Raw genomic sequence first — 25,933 nt, 5'->3', positions numbered from 1 at the left:
TTTCAAGCACCACTACAAAGGCTGCTGCAATCTACTAGCTGTACACTCAGTAACTCTTTATTTGGATAGTAATCACATAATTACACTTGCTGTAACTGGGTAGTTTTGAATATTGCTTTTGAAGCCAGTAATTTTACTTTTATTTAAACACATTTTGACTCAAGTACTGCACTTCTATATCTTTTAACTATATTTTTATTCAGTTATATATTTTTTAAAATGCATTTATATTTAAAACTATGCACTATGTTTTAACCCACATCCTATACCTTGCACAAATTTTGTAAATTCTCCATAAGCACCAGAAGCTGGGCATTTGTCAGTTGCTCAAGTTTTACTTTGTTTCTGCAGTCTTTATGTTGTAATTATTTCCATTTAAAAACATTGGAGTTTGACCTCTCGTGCTTTTCGAGCTGCAGAGTAAAGATCTCATGCCACTGTGATCTCTTTTCCAAAAAGTAACACAGTAACTGTCACGCTGAGGAGATTTTCAGTTTTACTTCTACTTAGGTTAAAAAATCAGTAAAATAATGGCGCTTCTAATACTTGTAGGACATTCTGGTATGCTTTCCACAGCTGACTAACCATCAGAAATGGAGATGTTCAGCTAAGTGTCACTGGGTTATATTGTGCATTTCCAAACACTATGTAACCCTAACCCTGACCTTAGCCTGACCCCAACTCTGACCTGGCCGTATTTTTTTTTTTTTTTTTTTTTTTTTAACCTGACCACAACTCTAACCTCAGCATATTACTAATCCTAAGGTTAATCCCAGCCCAGACACTGAATAGGCTACATTTCTCATATCATTTGAATTTCAGTAGACTTCATTGTGAGACATTATAGAGTATCTATTCAAATAAAGTGTGACCCGACACACTTTCCCACAGCTACTTTTTCCCCTCTGGAGTCAGAGTGGACGGGTGAGTCACAGGCTGTCTGCGTCTCTCTCTGCAGATTCACAGGACCGGACCGGCCCCGGGAAACCAGCAAGCCCGATCACTGCTAGACATAGTCTGTGTGTGTGTGTGAGAGAGAGAGAGATTGGGGTGAGAGGAGGGATAGATTGTTCTCACCAATGAAGGAGGAAGAGGAAGGGCAGCTTCCTCTTTGCAGTGCTGGGCACCACAGAAGGGAGAGGGGATAGACATGCACACAATGGAGAAGCAGGAGAGGGGGTGGGTGGGGTGAGGAGGGCAATGGAGGAGCATGAGAGTACTTTCTGTGATTTTCATCTCTTCCTCTCTCTCTCTCTCATCCAGGACAGACGCTGACGTGTTTGAGGAGTGATATGATGGCTGGCATGATGTGGGCATGAAAATTTCATGGGTCATGGGTTAATGCACCCACTTTCCCTCAGCCTACCTCGTCTACTTCTATGTTACTTAGAGACTTCCTGTGTTTCCCAGAGAGCCCCACAAGTCCTGTCTTCAAAATTCAGCATGTCCTGTGGCTGCATTAAAACTGTGGGTGAAGAAATTGTAATTTTGGCCTCTTCTCCAGTGGATTTATTTTTCAATAACATTGTTAAACATGCAAAACGATGAGTCTCTAAAGAAGCCCTTGCGCTCTCTTGCGGTTGCTTCTGATGGACTGAAACCTGGTGTTTCCTGTTGATGTTTTAGAGAGCTGCAAATCGGAGTCACATCCACCTACACCCTCGGAGAGAGTCTTGGACATGTCAAGCCTGTGGCGTGCAAGTGTAATATTTGCACCGTCCATCCCTAAACCTTACCTTAATCCTTTGCCTTATACTTAACCTCTAACAGAAAGCACTTTAAGTAAACTTCAGCCTTGTGTGCAGTTCTCATTAGCTTTTTTGTACTTCCAACACTCCACAGGCATTTCTGGCGCACCAGAGCTTTGGCACAGAGGTTTCTACAAATATGTCGCTAGATACTAATAGAAAATTGATCTGCTATCAAACTCCATTGTCGCTGCAGAAGAAAAATCAAAAATTGACCTTACATTGTCTGTTATTTCGCCGCTTATCCACAAAATTACAAAACTACATCACCAAACAATAAAATGGCTATTAGAATGCAAGCTACACCATGAAGTGTTTTTAGGGTGGATTTTCCCTTTAAGCCTCAGCAGTCTATCCTGGGAGTCGGCCAGGTGGTGCTAATTCACTTATAACCTTGTGAGGAAACCAAACAAAAGGAGGATGAAAGGTTTTTGATAAAGGTGCATTAAGTTTGCTGAGAAACACAGTGGAGGGGGGAAGCCTGTGGGTGCATATCGCACAGGGCAGGAAGAGCAGACCGAGGGGCCGAAGGTAGCTTTCAAAGGAGGGTAACACCCTTTCTATCTCAATCAGGGGAACACACGGCCCTCCACAGGATGATTTCATGCCGCCGGGTCCCCTCAGCCAGCCAGCCGCCCAACACAATGTTATCTATGGATAGGAGTGCCGACACACACGGTCAACCGACCACCGCCAGTCACACAGAAGAATTTCTCACCCGTGTTCACAGTGGGTAATAGAAATGATTTATAATTTATTATGTTGTTTCCTGAAATGCAGCTGAGTCACTTGAACAATGACCCGGACGGACAGGAAGTCATAAAACACTCCCATCATAAAGCGGATTGGACAGAGGACATGGCTGTGGCTCCAAAAACTACAAAAACTACCAACAACCATTTAACGTCTGATCAGTTGTTAAACTGTCTATCGAGCTTTATTTGTTGGATTTAAAATATTTCCAACCAAGGGGTCAATAGGGGTGGGGGAGTTTTCTCTAAAGCCCCGGTGACCCTGTCGCTATATGTTGCATGTTGCTGGTCTGCTGGACCTCAGGAACAATGCCGTCCTTTCATTCATAGCTTGTTTTCAGGGATGTATAGCGGGCGCATAAACACACACACACACACACACACACACACACACACACACCATGTCTGTCCTCAGTCATCATAAAACATATACCCCAAACAGAGTCAGTCTCCTCACACACACACACACACAGCACTCGTCTGTCCTCATGTGTGAGGTAGTTGTCTTGGGTGAGGGGCTTGAACGTAGATATACTTCTTCCTGCGTTTGTTAGGCCGCTCCTTCTCCTCTGCTGCACTCCGTGATGCTGAAACTCAGCCCGCAGGCCACAGCAGGAAAAATATAGCATTAGAGTCCAAATTTCCTCCTTCTCTCTCCATATCTTGATAACCTTGTTCTTAGTAGGGCGGGGGAGGAACTGCGGAGGTTTGTTTGTTTTAATTTTGCTATACCATCAGTCACTCACCACACAAAGAATCAAACCTACAAAAATCTTATGAAAACTGTTGGAATATAAACACTGATAGAAGATATTTTGAACAATGCCTAATAGTGAAATTTATTTTAAATATCAAAACTCTTTGAGATAATGCTTTTTCATTTTTGGAAACCTTCCCACAACATTCAAACTATAACATAACAGTCCCGAAACAGTAATTTTATAATGCTCCCCATAGGCTCCCTGTGGTAGCAAGACAAATAATGTAAAACTGTGAGTTTTACACCAGAAAATTTGCAGTTTTAATGCCTAAGGAACATGAGGGTGGGGTGTTCGACAAATTTTCCCTGGACAAAAAAAAAAAAAAAAAAATGTCCCCAGAACCAAACCTTCCTAGCTGGGAACAAAGACACAGTCCGCCTGTCATTCAAAACATGACCCATATACACATCCATCACTGATCCACCGTCGGTGCCTCCGCTCGGGGACGGTGTCACATTCTGTCGAGCAGCAGGGGTCAGAGGTCGGGCCGGCAAGAATAGCATCAGGCTAAAACTATCTGTAGACGCAAACAATCCTGCAAACAGATGGAGTCTGAGTGTCATGGGTCCAATAGACACGACAGCCGAGCAAACGTCTGCATGTCTGACACGTGTGCCCTCCGATATGCTCCCAGCAATCCCTCACCTGTTCACACAAAGCTGCGCTGGCCTATAATGAGCAAGCCGCACGCTTAATTGTTTACCGCTCAAGACCATGTGCTCTATTTTCTTGTCAGCAGTGGCACCGGTTTAAAACTGACCTGGATCTCCATGATCACAGAGGCTGAGGTGGTGTTGGGTTCAGAGGAAGAGTGATGTGTGCAAACGTGCCACTTCTCTGCAGAAACTTTGCATGTGTCTCCATAAAAGCACAAACTGCAGGAAAAAGAAACACTGTTTGACCTTCCCACAAAGTAGACACTAATGATTTTTTTCTCTCTCTCTCTCTATCACTTCAACAGGCGCTGTTTTTGCTTTGTTCTGGGTCATGAAGCAATTTCTACCCTTTTTGGGCAATTTCTTTTTAGGCTTTGTGCTTTTCTCACTCTCTCTCTCTCTCTCTCTCTTTTTCCCTTTATGTCTGCTTCTTTGCAAAGTGTTTATGAATGCATCGTCTGTACTGTGTCCTTTTATAGTGATGTGAATATGTTTTGTTGCCCCCCCAAAAAAATCGACGCCTGGAAGATAATGTCAGCTGGCAATCACAACAAAAAAAATTTAAAAAACAGACCCGAGGTCTCTGCAGAAGACTGATGATAGTGAGGCTTGTTTTTAAAATTAGAATCTATGCGAGGAATTTTAGAAGACGTCAACAAGGAAACACAAATGTCACTAGTGCAAGGAGAGTACGGTAAGTGTGTTCATTGTTGACGGTAAGTGTGTCACAACAACATGCCAATGTTATGGGTCACCGCTGTTGGTTGGTTGGTACGTAAAGGCAGTGAGTGAGTGTGTGTGTCCATGCTTCTGCCACTAAAATGACCTTGTCATGTCATTTTTTCAACTTTTCCATTCTGGTGTGTGGTGTTTTATTTTATTATCACACTCTCTGACCACAGCTGAGCCTGCAGAGGATTACTGGCATGAGTTGGAGGGTGTGTGAGGTTGTGATGGGCATTTAGGAGCATGCATCCGTCAAGCCTGGCCTCCCTCGGACTCGGGCGAGGCAGGGCTGAGATCAGTTTGTGTCACAAGCAGAAAAGCAGGCAGGGGTCAGACTGGTGGGTGGCAGGTTACACTGATGCATTCTGGCAGCGTGGACTTTTTTCCGACAAACACTTTGGTACACACACGTTCGCATAAACGCATATTCTCTGTTCGTTCATGATCATCGCCTCTCTTTCACACACACACACACACACACACACAAATGCCCATCCAGCCTTAGTCCTGGCGCTGCTGCGAAGCTCTAAATGGTGAGATTAAGTGAAGTTGTGGAACATCACTTCTTTGTTACAGATCACTTCATGCTGTTAAACTGTGTGAATGTTTGTTCCACTTCTAATCCGGGCTGATGAGCGGCACAATGGAAATGGCAGAGTAGCCTTTAAACTGAAGAGGCTTGCGTAATTAGGAATTAGCCACAGCTTTTCCATCCCTTCAAACTCTCCGTTTAGCAGCGTCACAGGACTGACTGAAGCCCACGGGGATGTTAGGTGCTCCGCCGGCTTTTGTTTCAGCAGAAATCACAGAGGATTTTAATAACCTTACTGAAAAACGGACTCCTCGGCAACCTTGTCAAGATACAGAAGTGAAGAGAGAACGTGGAGAGTTTGGCCTCTCAGGTGACTGATGAGGCTGTGAGATTGGCAGGATCAGGCAACTTTAATCCCTACACTATTGCACATTAGTGGAGACAGCAAGCATAACAAGCTAAGGGTGTGAATCTTTGGCTCAAGAACGATTCGTTTCACTTGTTGGCCCCTCGATTCAATAATTTGGAACTGAGTTTGTAAACCGCAATTCAAGCCAATGATTCAAATCAGCACTTTTAGCCAAAATTTTCTATTTATTGAATGAACACATGCAATGTTATAAGACTATACTTTTCCCTCTCATTTGTGAAAAAATACAGACAGCAATTACTTTAGCATTTATTCATTTATTCTATTTAAAAAAAAAAAAAAAAAGCTTTACTGACTAAAAATCTGCAATTTTTAGTATGCTGTCCAATCACCAACACATTTTTAAAAATTATTTATTTATTTATTTATTTGTCTATTTATTTATTTATTTATTTATTTATTTATTTATTTTATTTTATTTTATTTTATTTTATTTTATTTTATTTTAATTAATTAATTAATTTATTTATTTATTTATTGAAAGAATGGATTAATTCAAAGCCTTTGATACCAAACTGAGGTCAGAGCAGTGCATGCAATATATTTCCTTTAGCACATCAATTCAGTCGAATCAGCAGGATTTATAATTGATGTATTTATTCAAATAAAAAAGAAAGAATTGTTACACCCCTTAACCACCCCCATTAATCACAGAATGATGTCCATCCTCTAATTATTGCACTGAAATAGCCTTTAATTGAGAACAGGCAGTGGTCATTCCTAATTAAGTGATAAATGGAGTGGCTTTTCAAGGCAAACGGTGGAAAAAGGAATGACAGGAAAATCCAGGTAGTGAACATAACCCACCTCTATAGCAAACAGGGATGTGACATTAGAGTTGGACTGTGAGGTGGGAGAAGTTAATAGCAAGGAGTGATCACTTTCCATGTATGTGTGTGTGTGTGTGTGTGTGTGTGTGTGTGTGTGTGTGTGTGTGTGTGTGTGTGTGTGTGAGTGTGTGTCATGGAGCCTACTCTCTCCATTCCCAAGATGTATAATACCCTCAAGGCAATGTAAGTATGTGTGCTGAAGGTGCACATTGCTCTCTCTCATCTAATCAACAGTTATATAAGCCATGAACTTGTGGTGTTTGAGAAATGCTTGTTCACTTGTATTTAGTCTTTCTGCTCAAACAGGCTTTTTTTTTTTATTATTATTTTTTTAAGGAGGACTTTAATTCCCTGACCTGCTTGGCCCTTTTAGAAAGAGTGAACTTCCCCTTTAAAATGTTCTCATCTTTTATGTGTGTTTTGATTATACCTCTTGATGCCTCTTCTGTCAAAGTACAACTGAGTACCATTTAGCTCCAAATGAGGGGAGACTGATGCCACCTGGGTTAAAGAGGCACTCATTCCAGAGACCATCCCTGAATGGCCACAGACAGCAGGTGACAGGGTATAAAAACTTATGGAAGTCAGCAATTTGTTTGCCTGTTGATCCATTCTCCGAAAAAAAATAGGAGGATCAGTGTTTTGTGTAAGTTTTTTCCCACCAATTCTCTGCAGGGGACCTTAAGTGATTAATGAAATTTTTTGTGTTCCTTTTTTTCTATCTGAACCATCCTTTCCTCTCGTGCTATCAGCCGTCCCCAAGTGCAACAGTGTGTACATGTCTCTCTCAGTTAGAAAAGTAATGACAAAGTGAACAAAAGCAAAGTCACATTTATCACTGATCCCCTGCAGCCGCATTAGAATAGTCTGTCTGTGCACATGTGTGGGCCCTGCGTATGCGCGTATGTTTGTGTATGTGTGTGTTTGTGTGCCCCCGTCACATAATTACAGCCGTTTGAATGACTGCCTTTGTATACATGCTGGCCCTTCAGCAAGGAGGATTCAAACCTAAATGATTCCCATTATATAATGCAGCATGTGTCTGCAGGCTCACCGCTGTGGAGCAGAGAGGCCGTCCGAGACAGAAAGCCACTCCGCATATGGCAGAGGAGGAAAGGGAGGAGAGAAGGGAAGAGGAGCAGGATGAGGGGACAGGAACTCGGGGGGTCTTTGAGCTTTTGCCTCAAAGTGTTTGCATCCTAAACTTCAGTGCAGCACCACGTTTGTGAGGAGAGGCGAGGAGAAAACATGACCAAAGTAGGTATTTCCATTAGAGCTGTTATAGTAGGTGGGATCTGCAGCATGTGATTGAATGGTTGATTGTATGGTTTTAATGTGTTTCTGTTCTATATATTGGTTTGTTCCCTCCATCCCATTCAATTTGAATTCACTTCAGGATAACTATTGCTATATCATATCCTGAATCAACGGGGATCCAATTAATAGTTAAGTGTAATGCATAAAGGCCTGAATTATTAGTGTAAAGATGATATAATTTAAGTGTTAGACCTTCTTGGATCGAAGTGTTTGCACTATGCAGCGTTAACCCTGCCTAGACCTTAACACAGCACAGACGGCGGGGCTGTAAACGTAAAAGAACACACACAGTAAATACTCCGCTGCTCTGGAAGTTTACTCCAAGCGGAATTGCCATTGATCCCAGAAAACAATTCCACTTCCCCTCCTGTGGCCGAAGAATGCTTCCCAGCAAAAATAGAGTGGCAGGGATGTAAGGAGAAAGAGGGGTGGAGGGGGAAGAGCAGCAGGAGGAGGAGGAGGAGGAGGAGGAGATGGAGGAGGAGAGACAGAAGGGAGGGCCATGGGGGAGAAGGCTCGTTGTGATGCCCTCTGCTTTTCTTCTTGTGCCCCCCGTGCCTTGTAACAGTTTGGTCCCAGGACAGCACCAAGCTCAGGTTCTTCACCCTCTGCAGCTCAGCTCCTCTTAGTACCTGCCAAGGTGTCGTCCAGAGGAGCGCCGTGCCACCATCGCTCGCCATCCAACCCTGCCGGTTCTCCTCCCCTCGAGATTTCAGCATCCTCACCTGCCGTCTGTCAAGCTGAAGGAAGACTTGTCTCGCTTGGGGACGACAACACAGCAACTCCAGGGCAGGACAGCAGGTAAACGAGCAAATCAAGTAAATCAAATGTAAGAGGTTGTCGCTAAATTTAAGGAGGCGGCATCATCATTTACTGCCATGTCTGTGTGTGTTTCTCAGATGTTTACCTTTGTTGTTATTCAGTGATATAAGAGTCATGATGCAAGTCAAACTGATCTGAAAGTGATTTTTCTGGTTTTAATTCTTGTGCTTGTCAGATTAAAGATTACAGAGATGCAGACCTTTAGATAAAATAAGTTGCTTATCAAACAAAATGACAGTCTATTATGGATACAGGCTTACAGTGGAGAGTGTGTGAGGACAGCTATAAAGTCTCTGAGAGCGGGCTGATGAGGATGAAGAGCTGGGAGGATTAATTAGGAGGCCTGGGATGTGTTAGCGTCGCTGTTTTCCCAGGCAGGTACAGCTGTCACCTCAGTCTCTCTCCCTCTCTCTCTCCGTTGTTTCTTTACCTCTCTCTACCTTTTTTCCTTCCCCTCGCTCTGCTCTGTTCTCTCTCTCAGACCCCGGTTTGCCTCATCACCCTCTCAAGAGACAAATACGTTCACACTAAGTGCAGCACTTGAGTGAATTAGAAGTTAGAGCCACGGGCTGTGTTAATTTAAAGAGTTCAAAATCAGCGTCTCAGTCTCAGGAGCTGTCAAAAAAATCTACTCCCTCACTTTCCCGTCTCTTTGCTTCAACAAAAAATATTTTGAAATACACATGAAAGGTTAACTATTTCTCTGTTCAAGAGATCGCTGTTAAAAATTCCTCAAGAGTGTTCAAAATTCCTCACTAAAGATTTCTCCGGTATTTTTTTGATAGGAGAAGTTAAGTGGTTTTTGACTCTAATGAATGGCGATATCATACAGCTGTCCTGTACGAATGGATCTCCAATATCAAGCGAAATACAATGCCATAAACCAGATAGAGAGCCAGACTTGACTTCTGATTCCAGTCATGTCATACCTAAAAAGGAGTCACCGCCTCAACAGCCTTGATGGCCCAGAAGAAATCTGTCAGACCCACTGATAGACTAGATATCCCTGAGAAATTAATCCATATTAATCTATTTCAGGGTATCTATGCCTAGTAAGGAGCTCAGGCTCAACTGTGTATTACTCCAGGTGCATGGGATATGAAGAAACAAGTGTATTATTCATGACAAATTGCAATGATTTTTACATTAGTGTGAACTCAAACTTGCAGCATAGCAACAAAACTAAACTGGAATGTCAAATTATTTGGTATTTTAAAACAGAAACACTCACTAATCCAGGGATACAGTTTTCATCGCCAGTGGTGGATTTAGATCACTGTCATCCTGTGAGGACAAACTTCAAAATGACAATAAAAAAACAATCAAAACAGGCCAAACTGACAACCAGCCCTTCAATCCATTATTCACCTCCGAGATAACATCTACCCTGGCATTTCGACCAGGAGTCTGTTCGACACCTGGCAGTTGTCTGGCCTGCAGCTTCCAGTGTAATTCCATGCAGCTAAACAATAGATCATAACAGGGCTGTGAGACTGTGTACAGTAGTGGGCAGATGAAGAGCCAGACAGCCATGTAAGGTAGCAGGCAGCAGATCAGCCCGCTGGCTTCTGCTGACATGACTGATACGTGGCTTCCTGGACGCTCTGCTGGGCTATAAGTGGTGGTGGTGTTGGTGTTGGTGCTGTGGTCAGGCGACAGGTGACCCACTCACTGTGTTTTGGAAGAATTCTCCCCCGTCCGGCATCAGCTCTTCTCTCTGGGTCACGCTATCCCCAGCTCACCCGTCGCCCCCCCCCCAAAAGCTAAACTTAAGCCCGCTCATCCTTGATCTTAATCCTCGGCACCCATGGGAGTGAAACCCACGTCACCTCCACAGTGCAACACCCAAACAGCTGCACCACAGTGCACGTTTAAAAATACTGGAAGTGACTTTGCACATGCGTTTAAAGTTCATGATCACGGTCAAGTTCAAAAGTCACGCCTTGTGCAAGTAATCAAAAATCTCCATATTAAGAAATCATTCAGTTTCACAAAATCTTGAAATAATCAGTGAAATAATCTGCCAATGAGATAGCATCAATTGTTTCTACTCCTAGTCAAATTGTTGCAGAGGTTTCTTGAATCAAATGTCATTTTCTTGATTTTAATGGCCTCATCTACCCTCTTCTATCTTGTTTCAACATATTAATGGTTAGTCACAGGAAAAACAAATCCTGAAACATGGGAAACCGCATGGGAAATAAGTGGGATTATACCAGCACCATGTATTTCCCATAACCTCCTGTAAGTGGCCTCTTAATACTCAGGCACTTTGGTAAAATGAAGTGTAGCTTGAATCACCACTGGTGTAAATATAACACTCACTGGGCTGCTGAATAACTGCTGGCTGTGTTTGGCATCCTGTGCCCGGTTCTGTTAATTTCAGCTGATAAATCACTGCAGACTGACAAAAGTAGTGTATAAATGTATTAGAGCAGAGCAGTGGTCTGGTTGGTCTGACATTTTCCTAGCTGCTCCAGTGTGGCTGTTGCACTAAAACGTTGCCGAGCTGTCACAACACAGTGCCTGCAAAGAGAATTGTTATTGGTACGGATATTTTTGTTATAGAGTTCCTGGCAGAGGCTCACTGTATCGGCTCATTTAAGATGAACTCTAACATGGAATTGGTGCATCTTTTTGTTTCTGTGGTGCTGAAGCCGCTCTCTGAAAGCACTTTAAAGGTTCGGGTCAAGACAAAAGAACAAACTGTGGCACAGAATAAATCTACAGTGTTTCATTCTTTACCTTGATTTTCTAGTCATATAAGCACTCTGGTGTTCTTAATTTTTTTTTTTTTTTAGGAAATTAGGTTGACTCATTTTTTTATTATTTTTTTTTAATTTGAGAAAAGGAAAATCTATCTCAAACCTACAAACTTTAGCCATAGTGGGTCAAAATTTAACTCAACATGGACATTTTTAGATACTGCTGTTTTTTGGGGGGGGAGAAACAATGTATCTCCATAAATGTCAATCTTTCAGGAAACAAGAAAACGATAATTCATTTTATTTTTAGGACTGTGTATTTGTAATTTTATGTAATACTTTTTGAAAAGGTTTCCTAATCATGAGGGTTGAAGATCTTTCTTAGCCAGTGGAAGAGCAGGTGAATGCTCCAATTAAGTTAAAGTGTGAAAATCACCAAAATTAGAGATACAGGCTTCTCATCATACAGTTACTATTATCATTTAACATATTTCTGGAACTTGTACTATTATGGTTATGGTTGTAGTTATCATGCTTTTAAAAAGTAAACTGTCTGAAATCACAGCTATGTATCTACAAAGTAGTGATAGGCTACAGTCCAATTATGACGGTTTAATCCTGGAATCATTCAGAGTGCCACGGGATTATGAAGGGACAAATTTGGGTGGCCTGCATAAGAATCGCTTGAGGCCAACATGCCAAATTTGGCTCTGGACAGCATTTTTAGATTCTAACACTGGGCCCCAGTGTGGACCTGTGTTGCCAAATTTGGCCCTCCATAATTTAACAAATAGACATTTAGACCCTACGAGACAAATTAGTTTTTTGCGTGTGTGTGTGTGTGTGTGTGTATTACTTGAAACTGAAAATATTTGCACTGTTCAGGTAAGGAGATTTTGCTGAGATCCTAAAGCGAGATTGCTGAAATGTTCGCCTCACGCCGGGGCACTCATAAATCAGTGAACACATATAATGACACTATTGATCTTAATGCACAACACCATGTAAATACTTTTGTCTTCTATGGATGTTAGTGTAAACAGGCCCCATTAAAGGGAACCTGGCAAAGTAAATGTATACCCACCACCTAAGTGCCTGTGTTTATGATGACCCATAGCCCAGGCAGTACATTGTGGTCGTCTATGAGGATTGGGAGTGTACAGTATGTCAAACATGGCTTAGTGCTGAGGGGTGCAGATCAGGGAGAGAATATAGATGTTTAAATCAACCCTGCCCCCTGTTGTGCGAGGGGCCAACAGGGAGATAACAGGGTAAATGGAGAGAGACTGGCAGAGAGTTAGGGAGGGGTTCAGCCTCCATTCACCCCAATGCAAAATAAAAATGTGATAATCACCGGCTTTTTACCTAATCTCAGCATGTCACTGATTTTCCATTCTGGGAGAATACAAAAGTGTCTATCTTTGTTGTTTTATGTTAAGACTTAACTAAAATCACACTTAAGAACTCCATGAGAATTTTTTCACAATACATGCCGCTCTAAAAATCAATCAAAAAACAATCAAAAATCATATCTTGGGCTGAATACTTTGATATTATTTGACCATATTACAGGGATGACAATTGATGTTTTCATATGATACTCACATGACATTTTTGATAAACAATCGTCAATTAACAGAACTGCAATGATCTCATAAACTCAGAAAAGTGCATCCCTTACTGTAATGCAGTCTTTAAAACCAGAAAAAGACAACACTGGTGCTATATCTTGATATTACAATATCTGAAATCCCAGGTGACATTTATTTTCATATCGAGATATTGATATAATATCGCTATATCAGCCAGCCCTGCTCCAAGGCACTTAAAAATGTCTTGATAGTACCTAAAAAACATCTGACCATGTGTCCCAGCTCGAGGCCGTGCCACAGTCCCATGAATGGAGAGGTAGCGATCCAGAGCCTCTGCCCTCTGAGGCAGCGCTGAGGGAGGTTGGGCACACAGCACAACAGAGGTATGGCATCAGCTAGGATTTATTGTGTTGTGTTGCCGGGTAGAGAGAACACACAGCTTTCATTCCTGTGGCTTTGTTAGGCAGCTCAGCTCTTTGGCAGGTCCCTGCAGCAGGACACCAGTCATCACAGTCCAGTGATGCGGTTTACCAGCCACTCTGCCCATCTTCCCCGCACTTCACCTCTCTCTCCAAGGCCTGGCTGCCCTCCAGACCAGATCAACTCAATGTCTGCGCATGCACATCCCACTGGAAGTTCAAATATACTTGCGTTTATACCCATTAGTTCTTACATTTCCCCCTCTTACGCTCTTCACACTAACAGAGTTTAAGTTTGCATTTCAGACTGAAGCGGTGCAGTGACTTGAGTTCCTGGCTTCACCTCTTACAGAATGTACTCTCCGTCTCTTGGTTTATCATAATAACTGTCCAACATTTCACTGATCCTACACTTTGTTGTGACGTAACTTTCATTAATGACCAACACTCTTCCTCTGGGCGGCACTCACACGTTTACACATGCACACTCAGTGAGAGAGAGCGCATCCTCCGCCTTGATCGACGTCAAAGAGGAATAACTCAACGGTGTGCAATGCCCTATTTGCGCAGCCTGCTGTTCTGAATAGCTCATAACCAGATTCTCCATTACTCTGCCACAGATATTATAAACAAATATGACAGCCATGATGGTGCACAGGCAATCCAAAGAGCTCAGCAAAGGGTACAATATATCACAGTAAATCCCTGGTTATTGCAGCTTCCAGAAAACCAGCAGGGGCCCGAGTATAATGGACAACCATGGCACAAGGTGCAGCTACGGCCCTGCAAATTCACTGGAATGTCTCCACTGTGGCCTCTCCCTCTCTCTTTCTCTGTCTCTCTCTCTCCCTTTTTTAATGCCTTGTCCCTCTTGTCCTTCGGAAATCATATTGTTTGAGATTGCTTCCTCTGAGAACAGGAAGAGGAAGTTGAGGGATGGAGACAGAGACGGAGACTGCCAGCTCTCCCTGACTAATCCAGATTCTGCTTTGTCTACCTTTCTCAGACTAGGACAGATTCCGTTCCCACCGCTGTTGTGTGCATTTGTTTGTTTGTTTGTGTGTGTGTGCACATATGTGTGCTGTATCTGTATTTGTGTGGGTGCCAGCACTGACAGAGTAATTGCTGCGCCAGTGACAAGTCAATGGACCCTCGCTTCTCTTGACTACGGTAACTCTAGGAATGAAGGATGGGCAGAATAAGGCACTAAAATCTCAGTGCATAGATTAATTTACAAAATAAAGCCTTTTGCTTCAAATTTAAATATCATTTTTTAAAATATCATGCTTACTCACACAGCACAATCTTAAAACAAAATGCAGTGCTTGCTTTTCAAGAAATGGTTTGCAGCTGAAGTCATTGTTTGACCATTTCTTTTCTCCCAGCTAAATTGTCTATATTTTGGAGCTCATAAAAAATGAACGGATGAATAATGACCCCCAAAATTGAATATGTAAAATTCATAAGCACATTTTTAATGCTAGCCATGATGCTGCAAGACACACAATAATCACACACGATTGAAAAGGTTAGCTGAACATTCGTCCAGTGAGAGGTGCATTGTTGCCTGGCGCTGAACAGGTGAGGAAAGCCTATTGTCAGTTTTAACTGATAAGAGCGTGGCTGTTTTAGAGTGTACCTCCTGCTATTGTGATGGCTGGACTCGTACTCCCTTCCTCTGCCCCGGCCCTCAGCCTTTTTTTTGTGGTTTACTGCCAGTAAAGATCACAGCTCTATCCGAGGACGGCTGCGAGCCAGCTGCATGAGTTAGTGACTTCCACAGGGATCCCTGAGGCGTGATCACGGCACTAACTGATGTAATGATCTAAATGGTCAAATTACAAACAGTCAGACGGGTAGTGGGTATTATGGGAAAACAAGTGTCATTCCCCAAAGTTTCCTACATTCTGCATCAGTGTATCAGCCTGAGGCGTGGATAGAGGTTGCACATTTCCTCTCATGTTCTCATGATGGTGTGTTTTTTTCCCCTTGCTCTACACACTGTGAGGATAAAGAACACAAAGCCTCAGGTCCCTCTGACTTTCCATCCTATTGCCATAAATATACCACAAAGAGAGAGAGAGAGCGAGGGAAAGAGGGGTGAGAAAGAAAGAGAGAGAGACAGAGAGAGAGAGAGATGGTCATGGCTATGGTCATTTCACAGTGAGGGTGAGGAGAGACAGATAAGACACAACCAGCGCCACTGTCAGCCAGGCATTTCAAAGCCCTGCACAGTGGACTATATATAAGTAACTTATCTCTATGGGGAAATGGAACCAGCCACTCATGGATTTCACTCCGAGGGAGATGAGGAGTGGTAAGAGAAGATATTATCTGCTTGTTTGGCTTTTCGGTCACCATCTGTGATTATGATGATTCTATATCCTGTTTTTAAGACCTGGCACACCTTTAAGTCGAATAAACTAGCTGTCTGTTTAACTAGGATTCTAATATTAAGACATAGTCTGCGGGATTGTATATGTTTCCTATAAACCTGCCAAGTAGGGCAGTAACTTCAGACGTGTGACGTATTGGAAAACCATGTCGAGCCTATACTTTCTGCCCTCTTTCACTCTAACTCATCTGTCTTTGTTCGCTAATCGCATAGTGAAAGCTGCAAGTGGACGCATGTAAATAGATGGCAGAGGTTTGTTCCTGAAGCGCCCCTCATTGGAATTCGATGGGTTTGCTTAACCCCCCAATGATGGAGGTCACTTATGGCGCCCATAAAGCCGCCAGGGTGTACTGCCTTATAGGGTCATTCTTCGCTGAGACTGTCACTGCCATTTTTGGGTCTTAAACAAAACTTTCACTCATATTGGAGTCAAGGGCTGCAAGCACGCACACACAAACACACACGCGCATGGAGCAGATAGATGCAGAAATGAGACCATTACTCTCTCTCTTTCTCTCTCTCTCAAATTGAGCCAAATTGCAGGGCGTAGGAGGGCCACATCATCACAGAGCAGGAATGTGCAGAGAGAGTGGACATCAAAGCTGTTGCTCAGTTTAACCAACATTGTGATTGTGAGTGAGGACTGCCGCTTTGTGCTGCAGGCAACATGGAGACCATGTGCAGCCCAGGCCGGGTCATAGCATCACAGCATTGGAAGGACAGTGTCTCCTACTCTTGACTTGCCCCGTGGCCTGCTACTCTGTCTGTCATGCCTAATTTGAAATGGGGATGTGGGAAATATAAACACTATATTGTATCACTTTTCTTAAAACAACCTCAGTATTTACTTTTACATGACTCCAGAATTCCCTCTCTCTCCGTCTCCCTTTCCCTTTATCTGACCCTCTCTCTCATGGGAAAATGGTTGTTCTCATGCCATGGTGTCCAGTCCGCAAGCAATTCACAGGCGGAGAAGCTATTTATATGCATATCGTGCCACACACCAGGGTCATTTCATCACCAGGATGCCAAAGGACCGACAGCTGTCTGTTATGACTCATCATCTCTCTTTTACCTCTTTTTTACCTTCTGCTCCCCTTCCTCTCTCCCCACCCTCCACCTATCCGTCTCAATGCCTTCACCTTTCATCTAGGTGTGTATTCGGCCTGTGAGCAGTGATGGGGGACTGGAGTCTCCTGGGGAATTTCTTAGAGGAGGTCCAGGAACACTCCACGTCAGTGGGGAAGGTCTGGCTCACCGTCCTCTTCATCTTCCGCATCCTGGTGCTGGGCACAGCAGCTGAGTCCTCCTGGGGCGACGAGCAGAGCGACTTCCTGTGTGACACGCAGCAGCCCGGTTGTACCAATGTGTGTTACGACCGCGCCTTCCCCATCGCACACATCCGCTACTGGGTCCTGCAGATTGTCTTCGTGTCCACGCCCTCCCTCATCTACATGGGTCACGCCATGCACATAGTGCGCAGGGAGGAGAAGCGCAGGAGAAAGGAGCAGGAGGAGAGGGAGGAGAGAGGGGAGGGCGGGGGAGACCTGGAGGGGGAGAAAGAGTACCTGCAGCAGAGGGAGAGCGGGAAGGAGCTGAAGTCTGACGCACCTGGAAGTATTCGCCTGAAAGGGGCATTGCTGCAGACTTATATCCTGAGCATCATCATCCGTACGGTGATGGAGGTGACTTTCATTGTGGTGCAGTACCTGATCTACGGGGTGTTCCTCAGGGCACTGTACCTCTGCAAGGCCTGGCCCTGCCCCAACCCCGTCAACTGCTACATGTCCCGGCCAACGGAGAAGAACGTCTTCATCGTCTTCATGCTGGTGGTGGCCGGCGTGTCCCTGCTGCTCTCCGTGGTGGAGCTCTACCACCTTGGCTGGAGGAGGGTGAAGAAGTGCATACGCAACAGGGCTGCCCAGAAGAACAGCCAGAGAACTGTGGCTGTGTCTGCGGCCTTGGAGCCCAACAGCCCTCCTCGGCCCTCCGCCTCCTGCACGCCCCCTCCTGACTTCAGCCAGTGCCTGGCCGCTCCAGGCTCCATGAATCCCATGACCTCTATGACCTCCTTGGCCTCTCATCCCTTCAGCAACAGGATGGCGCTGCAGCAGAACTCGGTCAACTTGGCCACGGAGCGCCACCACAGCCGCGACCACCTGGAGGACGAGGCAGACTTCCTGAGGATGACCTACGACCAGACGCCAGCAGACATGCCCAACGGCTGCTCCACCTCTCCTTTGCTGCCTGCCAGCTACACGAGGGACAAACGGCGCCTGAGCAAGACCAGCGGTAGCAGCCGGGTTCGCCAAGATGACCTGGCAGTATAGATTTAAAACTAGAGAGAGTGGCTGAGGGTGGGAGAGATGGACCTTCACAGTCAGGAGGAAAGATCAGTTTAGGCAGATGTGTAAAAGGAGATGGAGGGATCAGTCAGTGGCTCAGTGACCACAGGGAAGGTATCAACCTCTGAAGCCTGAACCAGGCAACTGTGGATGTTCTAAAGGTCCTCGCAGAAACAAACAGTGACACTGGGTGAGCTCTGTGACTGGATACAGTTTGTGAAAAAAGGCTGTCACTAAGCTTGAAAAACAGACAACTGAACTGAAAATAGAAAAGAAAAAAGAAAAAAAAAACACAGAACGGGGTAAAAACTGTGATACCTGACATTTGCACAATGTATATTTTTGATAAAGTTGTCCAGTTATATCAGCAGTAAAAGCCAAAAAACAGAGAGAGAGAGAGAGAGAGAGAGAGAGAGAGAGAGAGAGAGAGAGTGAGAGAGAGAGAGAGAGAGAGAGAGAGAGAGAGAGAGAATAACCGTCTGATCCCTGGTAATGAGGTGACTTGACTGAATCTGTCTTCGGCTGCAGTGCAATCTGTCCTAAAGTGAAATAATGAGACACATCTCAACAATGCAATTACTCATAAATTAGAGGATAGCTTTAAATAGCCTAACCAGCATTTTTTTTCTCTGAGGGCAAAAAACACACAGCATGTGAATAGAAAGCAGGATGTGACATGCAATAAACTGTGAAGCTTGCCATCCCTTGAATTGGATATTTATGTATAGAACATGTGCAATAAACTGCTTCAGGCAAGGTAAAGTGCCTTAAAGAAAGGTATGATAAAATATGGTTTTTCAATATTCATTATTCATATAATATGTTGCTCACAAGCCATGGTAAAGCCTGCTAAGTGAAAATTTGTACAAAACTGTTGATTTACTAACTTTGTTGCACCATATATGCGTGGAGCCCTGTTGTTCTTACTGGTCAAAGAAGGCGAACACAATATCTTCACTAATCATATTCTATCAGTCTTTGTGTGCAGCAATGATGACAGAATGTATTTGGAAAGTATTTTCCCTACTGAGGGAATTTTCAAGAAAAATATGATGGTCCAACTATGAGGCTGTTGTAATGGATTTCGGCCACTAGGTGGCGACATTGCACTTACTTTTCAGTTTCCCCTCGAGGAGTCATTATGTAACTGGTGAATTTGTTTCTAAGCAATGACAGTAAATGTTTGGATTTAAGTTTTTGGAATGCATTTCATTTTATTTCTGTCATCCTTGTTATAAATGTATATAACATAATTGTAGAATTTTGGTTATTAAGTCAGTTTGAGAAATGCCTTTTTTTTTGCAACCAGAGGAGTGAATTATTACCCTTTGCAATTTAAAAACAGAAATCTTTGCCCAGTCTACATCTAATACAGTTTTGGTTCTTTGACACAACACCTACAAAAACTTTAAAACTGGGGGTGTTTGACTTTCTCAAGTCACAGTTTTGTGATTAATACAGGAAACTTTCAACATCAGCACATCACTGGATGTGCTACTTCAACAGATGAAGATTGTGATGAAGATTGTGTTAAAACTGAAATAAAAACTGAAATGTCAAACAAATTACAAATCACCACTCATCAAGATAATTTGGTGACCTACAGGAAAACAGAACATGGATGAAAGATTTCCTGCATTATTTGTAATATCAGTTATGGATGGATAATAGCTTTAATGAGTGATAGCTTTACAGTGATATTCATGAGACACTGAATTTGTATTTTGTTATGCCCACTGCCACTGCTCTCTCACAGACTGCTGTCACCACAAAGGCCCTGGAGGAGACAGACTGGTGGAGATATTTTTACACAAAGACTGTTGTTCACCAACATTGCCAGGAAGTTGTGCGCTATAAGATCCAGCCTTCTCTGCCACAAGCTGAAAAGGAGTGGGGAGCTATAATATATGCAAACATCCACAACAGTGTTTATTAATCACCTGTGCACTCTGATTCACTTATGCAAAATTACCCTCATTTGATAATCAATGTATCACTGTAGGCACGTGATTATTGTTTGAAGAGCAGAACAGCAGCCAAGAGGATGATTCTGTGTGTGAATGATTGCTGTCCAATAAAATTTTACTTTCTATATAAACTCAGTCACTGGGCCAAGGTGATATGTTCATGTTTATGGTCTTTCATGGCTAATTATGATTGTCTGTTCTCATTATTTATTTAAAAATGTACCAGGGATAGATATTCAATAAATACTAAGGCAGGGGGGTTTGTTTTCTCTGGACAGTAATGCATCAGTGTGCAAAAGATTTACTTAAATGGATGAAGACTGGCTTTAACATTAATGCAGGAATAACAGAATTTGCGCTGAAGATAGATGCTGATAATTTTTCTAATAATTTATTTCAATTTCAGCTGATGTGACACTGTGGGACACGGAGTGTAGGCACATGTATGGCCTCTAGAGGGCAGCAACAGCTGAGACGCATGTAATCTTTGGCACATATTGTAGAAAAAGGCTACGTAAGAAAGCGCAGCACGTCATTCTTGGGAAATGCAGTTTTATTTCCGCGTCTGTCACCACCGCGCCGACGCACAGCCGCTCCAAATGTCCTACAACTCCCAACATGCCTTTCGGCGTAAACCGTCGTCAAGAGTTGCCGAATGACACATGATTTTATCAATAATTTAATTTTTATAGCAGAGGCAACAGCACGGAAAGTAAGTACATTTACTGCGGAGCAAGAGTCGGATGTCATGAGAGGAGTTTCTAGTTTGGATAGTGACACTGAGACGGGTTTTAGAGTAACGAGCGCCGAGCCCCGCAGGATCTTGAAGTAAAAATAGGCTGGTAAGAGTTAACGTTAGCTACAGGCTGGTTAATGTTAGCTTACCCCACTTTTTTTTTCTTTTTTTTTAACGATGTAACAGAGTTAGTCGATGACAGTTTCAGCTACAGCAAAAACCTGTTGTCTAACCAGCGTCGTTCACTGTTTGAGTAGCCACATTATATGATCATTTGAATGTGTACGTGTTGTTTAGTAAATGGGGTGGTAGTAATGTAGGTAAAGTAGAGGAGAAACGCGTTCAGGTTAGCTGGGAGTACTCACTCCTGAGCAACTACACAGTGCTGTCATGATGAGCACACGTAGTATTTCACCTGGTAATGATTACCTGTCTCTGTAATCATCATAAAAACAATGTAGGAGTGCCAGCAAATTGTTGATTGTACCTCTTACTATAATAGCTGGCCGCTTTCTACCAGACACGTTGTGCACACTGGGGCAGGTATCGGAGCTGGTGGTCTGTCAGACAGGAAGCCAAGTAAGTGCACACAGCTACCACAAGAAATAACAACACTAGTGACAGTGTTAAAAACAGGTTTGACTGTACATGTCAGTCATTGAGAAAACCTCCATGATTACAGAGCAGCTATGAGGAATCTTTGGACCAAGGCCAGTGTTTTGGGCTCTGTATCGGTGTCCATGGCTTTTGGTTCAGTCCTGTGGTCACAGAAGAAGACCGAACCAGATCAGATGGCCTCCAGCTCCACCATGGCCAGCACAAACCCCGACTCGCCCTATGAGCTCAAACTGGTCCAGGTCCTGTTTCGACACGGGGCCCGAACTCCACTCAAGTCCATTCCTGATGTGATGGAGGTGACACTTCTACGCTGCTCAGCATCAACCCACTTCATGCCTTTATTTCTTAAAAAGAAATGTCAACAAATGTGTCTAAAAAAAAATATGTTTTCTATGTCAATGCTTGTTTCATTAAAGGCCCAGTGGGCACCAAACCTCCTGGAGCCCCCAGCACACACCCATATCAACTATGTGGTGACAGATCTGCACGGAGGCCCCAGGCCACCGGCACCTGTGGAAGACAGCTACCGGAGCAGCATACTGACTGTGAGTGAAATGTAAAAAGTAGAAGTAAAAGAGACGAATAGAGAGGGATAAGGTAAAACAATAGAAGAATGCTGCTGAAGATGGTTCATGTTAGGAAATTAGGACCAGCCAGGGTCCCTGTGGTCACCCGGAAACCTGGAAATGCCATGTTCATATCTTTAACCATTCAACCTCAACCAATAACTTTGCTGGAATTATAGAACAGTCATTTTAATGTGTAAAACTAAGAGTGGGTCATCGAAATATACTGAATGTTGTGAATAGATATCAGGTTGGAGGAAAACTGTGTAGAAAGATAACAGCTGAAGCCATGCAAGGTAATTATATAATGTACACTTAGGTGCCCTGGCCTTTTAAAATCAACAGAAGTCTGTTAAGTCTTATGTTAAGCTGCACATTGTGATTAATGCGCCCATTATAACCCTTGAACAGAGCCTTCATTATGTTGTGACTGAGTGGAAGCTTTGCAAATGTTAGTTTCTTGTGCTGGGTTCACTGCCGTGATAAAGAGGCATACTGTACTTGGTTTAGTGCAGAAAGCTAAATCCCACAATATGGACTCCAGCCATCTTTGTGCTCCCTTCACTTAGCGTTCCGCCTTGCGTTCAGTGAGTTTGCAGGTTATGTGAATGTTAGGTGGCATTTGTGATTGTAACTTAATCGTGTTGTACTTGGCAGGGTGGCACGTTCCCTGGCCAGCTGACCACAGTGGGCATGCAGCAGCTGTATGAGCTGGGAGAGAGGCTGAGGAAGAGATACATAGTGGAAAACCCCTTCCTCAGCCCCACCTTCAGCCCGGCTGAGGTCTAGTAAGTGCGCCCCACCGACTTTTACTTCACTGTACAGCTTTGATGCATGAGGTTTATGAGTGCAGTGAGTATAAAAGATATCAGCCTAAACACCTTACTATTTTCAGGTTGGCTGTCTTCCATGACCTATTTTTATTTTTATTTTTTTTACTCCTAGTGTTCGCTCTACTAACATTGTGAGAACCATTGAATCTGCCAAATGCCTGATAGCAGGGCTGTTTCAACAGAAACAGAAAGGTAGGACAGTCCATAAGTTCATTAGGGGTGGGAATCACTGGGTAGCAATATGGTACTATCATGTTATTACCCATGATAATGATGGTGTCACAATTCAAGCGATTCGGTGAGATTCGATTTATTTTAAGACAGTAAGCTGATACATCATGATATGTGTAACTAAAGAAGAAGAACATGCCCTGGAAAAGGCAACATAATTTTCCAAAAAGCAGGAGTCAGTTGTGTTTTTCTGTGTTTTTAATATGCACAGCGATTGCAACATAAACATGACAGAACAGTTCAAGTCAAAATACCTAGAAGAAAGGAAAGGAAGAAAAAAGCCTCATGGTGACTGAAATGTGCATCTGTGCAAACTCAGATGAAAACTCAAATATCGATACTTGGCAGAAGTGTATCAATATATCACAAGAGGAAATATCACATTATATTGATATTTCAACATTTTGTCCCACCCCCAATGTGCATGATGTTATTTATTTCATTGTGGATCTCATACCTGCTGCTGTCTGGGTTTGTAACACTCTTTCTGCTCTACTCCCCGTGAAGAAATTGTGCCTATATTAACAACAGAAGCAGAAGCTGAAATCCTGTATCCTAACTACCATGGTTGCAAGCTCCTCAAAATCCTCGGTGGGTAAGTAAAGTATATTTTCCTACCAGGTATAGAGTCAAGTGAAGCACAGAACGTCCCCTGCACTCGCTCCCCAAATCTGGAAGCTTGAAAATGTGTTGAAAATTGTAAGGAGAGTTGAGATGCCTCTGACAGGTTGTCATTGTGTATCTAATGTGTGGCTGGTGCTGTGTGCTCTGTGTAGCCACCGCTGGGCAGAGTCGTCCACTCTACCAGACATTGCAGCAGACCTGCAGAGCATCCAGAGTGCGCTCGGCATCGCCACCCACCAGCACATCGACTTCATCCTCATTAGGGATGACATGGTTGCTAGAGAGGTGACACTGCAACTTTATGATGCATATGAAGTTGGCAATTTTATCGATTATTTGCCAAGTGAAGGCTTCTGTCCAGCTGTTGTATACCTAACATGACTGTCTCATGTTTCTGCATATAAACAGACACACGGCCTGCCCTGCCCTCCAGTGCTGGACACCTGGAGGAACACAGTGGAGCAGAGAGCGGTAGACATGATCTGTCATATCTACGAACCTGGCAAGAGGTTAGATAAAACAAAGGCAGTGGAGGAGGGGTTAGCTTCAAGTGGCAATAACAACACGTATTCACCCAACTGTTTTCTATTCACTGTTTAAGTTGGCTTTAATTCGTTTTTTTGTCTGTTGTGTCTGTCAGGGAAAACCTGCAGCTGTGTGTGGGACCCCTCCTGCACACCTTAATGGTCAACATTGAGGAGAAACTACAGGGCACCTCATCAGAGCCAAACAGGTTCGACACATGATGATTCACCTTTGAAAGCACACACCCATTTCTTACGCAATCTTAATGTTGTGCACTTTCCAAAAAGTGTGACTCAGTTATACCGATTGTTTCTCACCCAGGAAACTGTTCCTGTACTCTGCACATGACACCACTTTGATGCCCTGTCTGATGGCTTTGGGGATTTTTGACATGAGATGGCCACCGTACGCTGCTGATATCACTTTGGAGCTGCACCAACACCGGCAGAACAAAGAGGCCTTCGTTAAAGTGTCCTACATTGGCCAGGTACGGGTGAAAATGCACTGCCAACATGCTTTGTATGAAGTGACATCCATCCATTTTTTTGTCACACCCACATGAAAATCACTGCTCTGCATTTATCTGAGGAACGTCTTTGATTGCTGTCTCCATAGGACCAACATATCCCAGGCTGTAGTGGAGTCTACTGCCCTCTGCAGGAGTTCAAACAGGCCCTCTCAGCTTACTCTCTGACCTCCGAACTCTACCAGTCCCTTTGTAACAGCACAGAGGGCTCAACTGAACCCTGAGGCCTCCACTACCCCTCACATGTGAACACAGCACTCCCCATGGCATGCATTGCTGACAGTCACCAGTTACCATGTTTGTTCACATACTCTTCACGTCAGCCAGCAAACATCAGTCATCATACCTCAGTGTCAGAACGCACAGGGGCCACTTTTCTTGGGCACGCAAGTCCTGGATCACAGCCCGCTTTTGGATATTTTGTATAGACTCTTAGTTTATTAAATAAGTCATCGTCTTTGTCCATGAAACTATCAAGATATCAGATTAGCAATAAGCTTTTTCATCTAGGTATTTGATATGTCATTGGTTGGCTAAATTCACTCATTTAATGATATCGAAACACTTGTATGTGCCGCATTGATTCAGTTACATTTCCATGATATCCAGTGCTCAGTGCGTGAGTCTCTGGATTTGCTTGGCTTACACGAGTTCACACCTTCCCTGCAATTTCAGTATCCATTATGTGGACATGTTAAATGTTCTAATCCCATAGCGTTTTCTCATAATAGTGCTGGTCACTGATAGAAATGTAACCTGATGGACATTACAGATGCCTGTATCAAACTGCTAGTGCATTAATTCTGCCAATTTGGTTGTGAACTCAACCAAATGTTTTCATATCCAGTCATTTTGTTCCTCAAGGGAATAATAAGCACTTCATGTACTGTACATAGTGTTCATAAGCTGGGGGCAATGAATGTGTAATGTTAAAGTAACTTTTACACAAGTGTGTGGGTGAATGTCGCTTCCTAATCATGTAAACAACCTACTGAAAGGGAATCATCCTGCCTCGGTAGGTTTTAAGAATGAAACAGTAGGTGCTTTCTTGTTGGAATTTGTTGGTATCAAGTTTCACAATATATGCATGAGCCCAGTATTCGGATCTGAATATAAATGCTGTTTTACAATACCACACACACTATACCTCATAGTGGGAATTTTCCCCTTTAAGCATTTAATACATTTAAGTTTGTTTTGGATTGGGGCGGAAAAATAAAGACTTGACCAACCACTGTCTCTGTTTCATACCAAAACGTGGGACTTAACACACGGTT

General features: G+C 43.4%; 2 protein-coding genes across 3 annotated transcripts; both read left to right on the top strand.

Annotated features, from left to right (window-relative positions):
- The first annotated feature begins 8,460 nt into the window (after positions 1 to 8,460).
- On the top strand, positions 8,461 to 18,444 carry gja5a (gap junction protein, alpha 5a). The gene is made up of 2 exons (XM_030080712.1): positions 8,461 to 8,553; positions 16,839 to 18,444. Exon 2 carries the CDS (start codon positions 16,864 to 16,866, stop codon positions 18,013 to 18,015), a length of 1,152 nt encoding a protein of 383 aa, XP_029936572.1. The 5' UTR covers positions 8,461 to 8,553; positions 16,839 to 16,863; the 3' UTR covers positions 18,016 to 18,444.
- Positions 18,445 to 20,592: 2,148 nt separating this feature from the next.
- acp6 (acid phosphatase 6, lysophosphatidic) lies at positions 20,593 to 25,888 on the top strand. Of its 2 annotated transcripts, none has more exons than XM_030081555.1 (12): positions 20,593 to 20,709; positions 21,236 to 21,312; positions 21,416 to 21,647; positions 21,768 to 21,896; positions 22,575 to 22,705; positions 22,863 to 22,942; positions 23,489 to 23,576; positions 23,758 to 23,890; positions 24,014 to 24,114; positions 24,246 to 24,338; positions 24,452 to 24,617; positions 24,746 to 25,888. In XM_030081555.1, the coding sequence occupies exons 1-12, from the start codon at positions 20,653 to 20,655 to the stop codon at positions 24,878 to 24,880; spliced, it is 1,422 nt and encodes a 473-aa protein (XP_029937415.1). In that variant the 5' UTR covers positions 20,593 to 20,652; the 3' UTR covers positions 24,881 to 25,888. The 2 variants fall into 2 exon arrangements, with proteins under 2 accessions (XP_029937415.1, XP_029937416.1); XM_030081556.1 differs by having other exon boundaries at positions 20,703 to 20,839.
- Positions 25,889 to 25,933: the final 45 nt, after the last annotated feature.

This window comes from Myripristis murdjan, chromosome 21 (assembly GCF_902150065.1).
Source record: "Myripristis murdjan chromosome 21, fMyrMur1.1, whole genome shotgun sequence".
NCBI lineage: Eukaryota > Metazoa > Chordata > Actinopteri > Holocentriformes > Holocentridae > Myripristis > Myripristis murdjan.
This window is presented reverse-complemented; position numbering and strand designations above follow the sequence as displayed.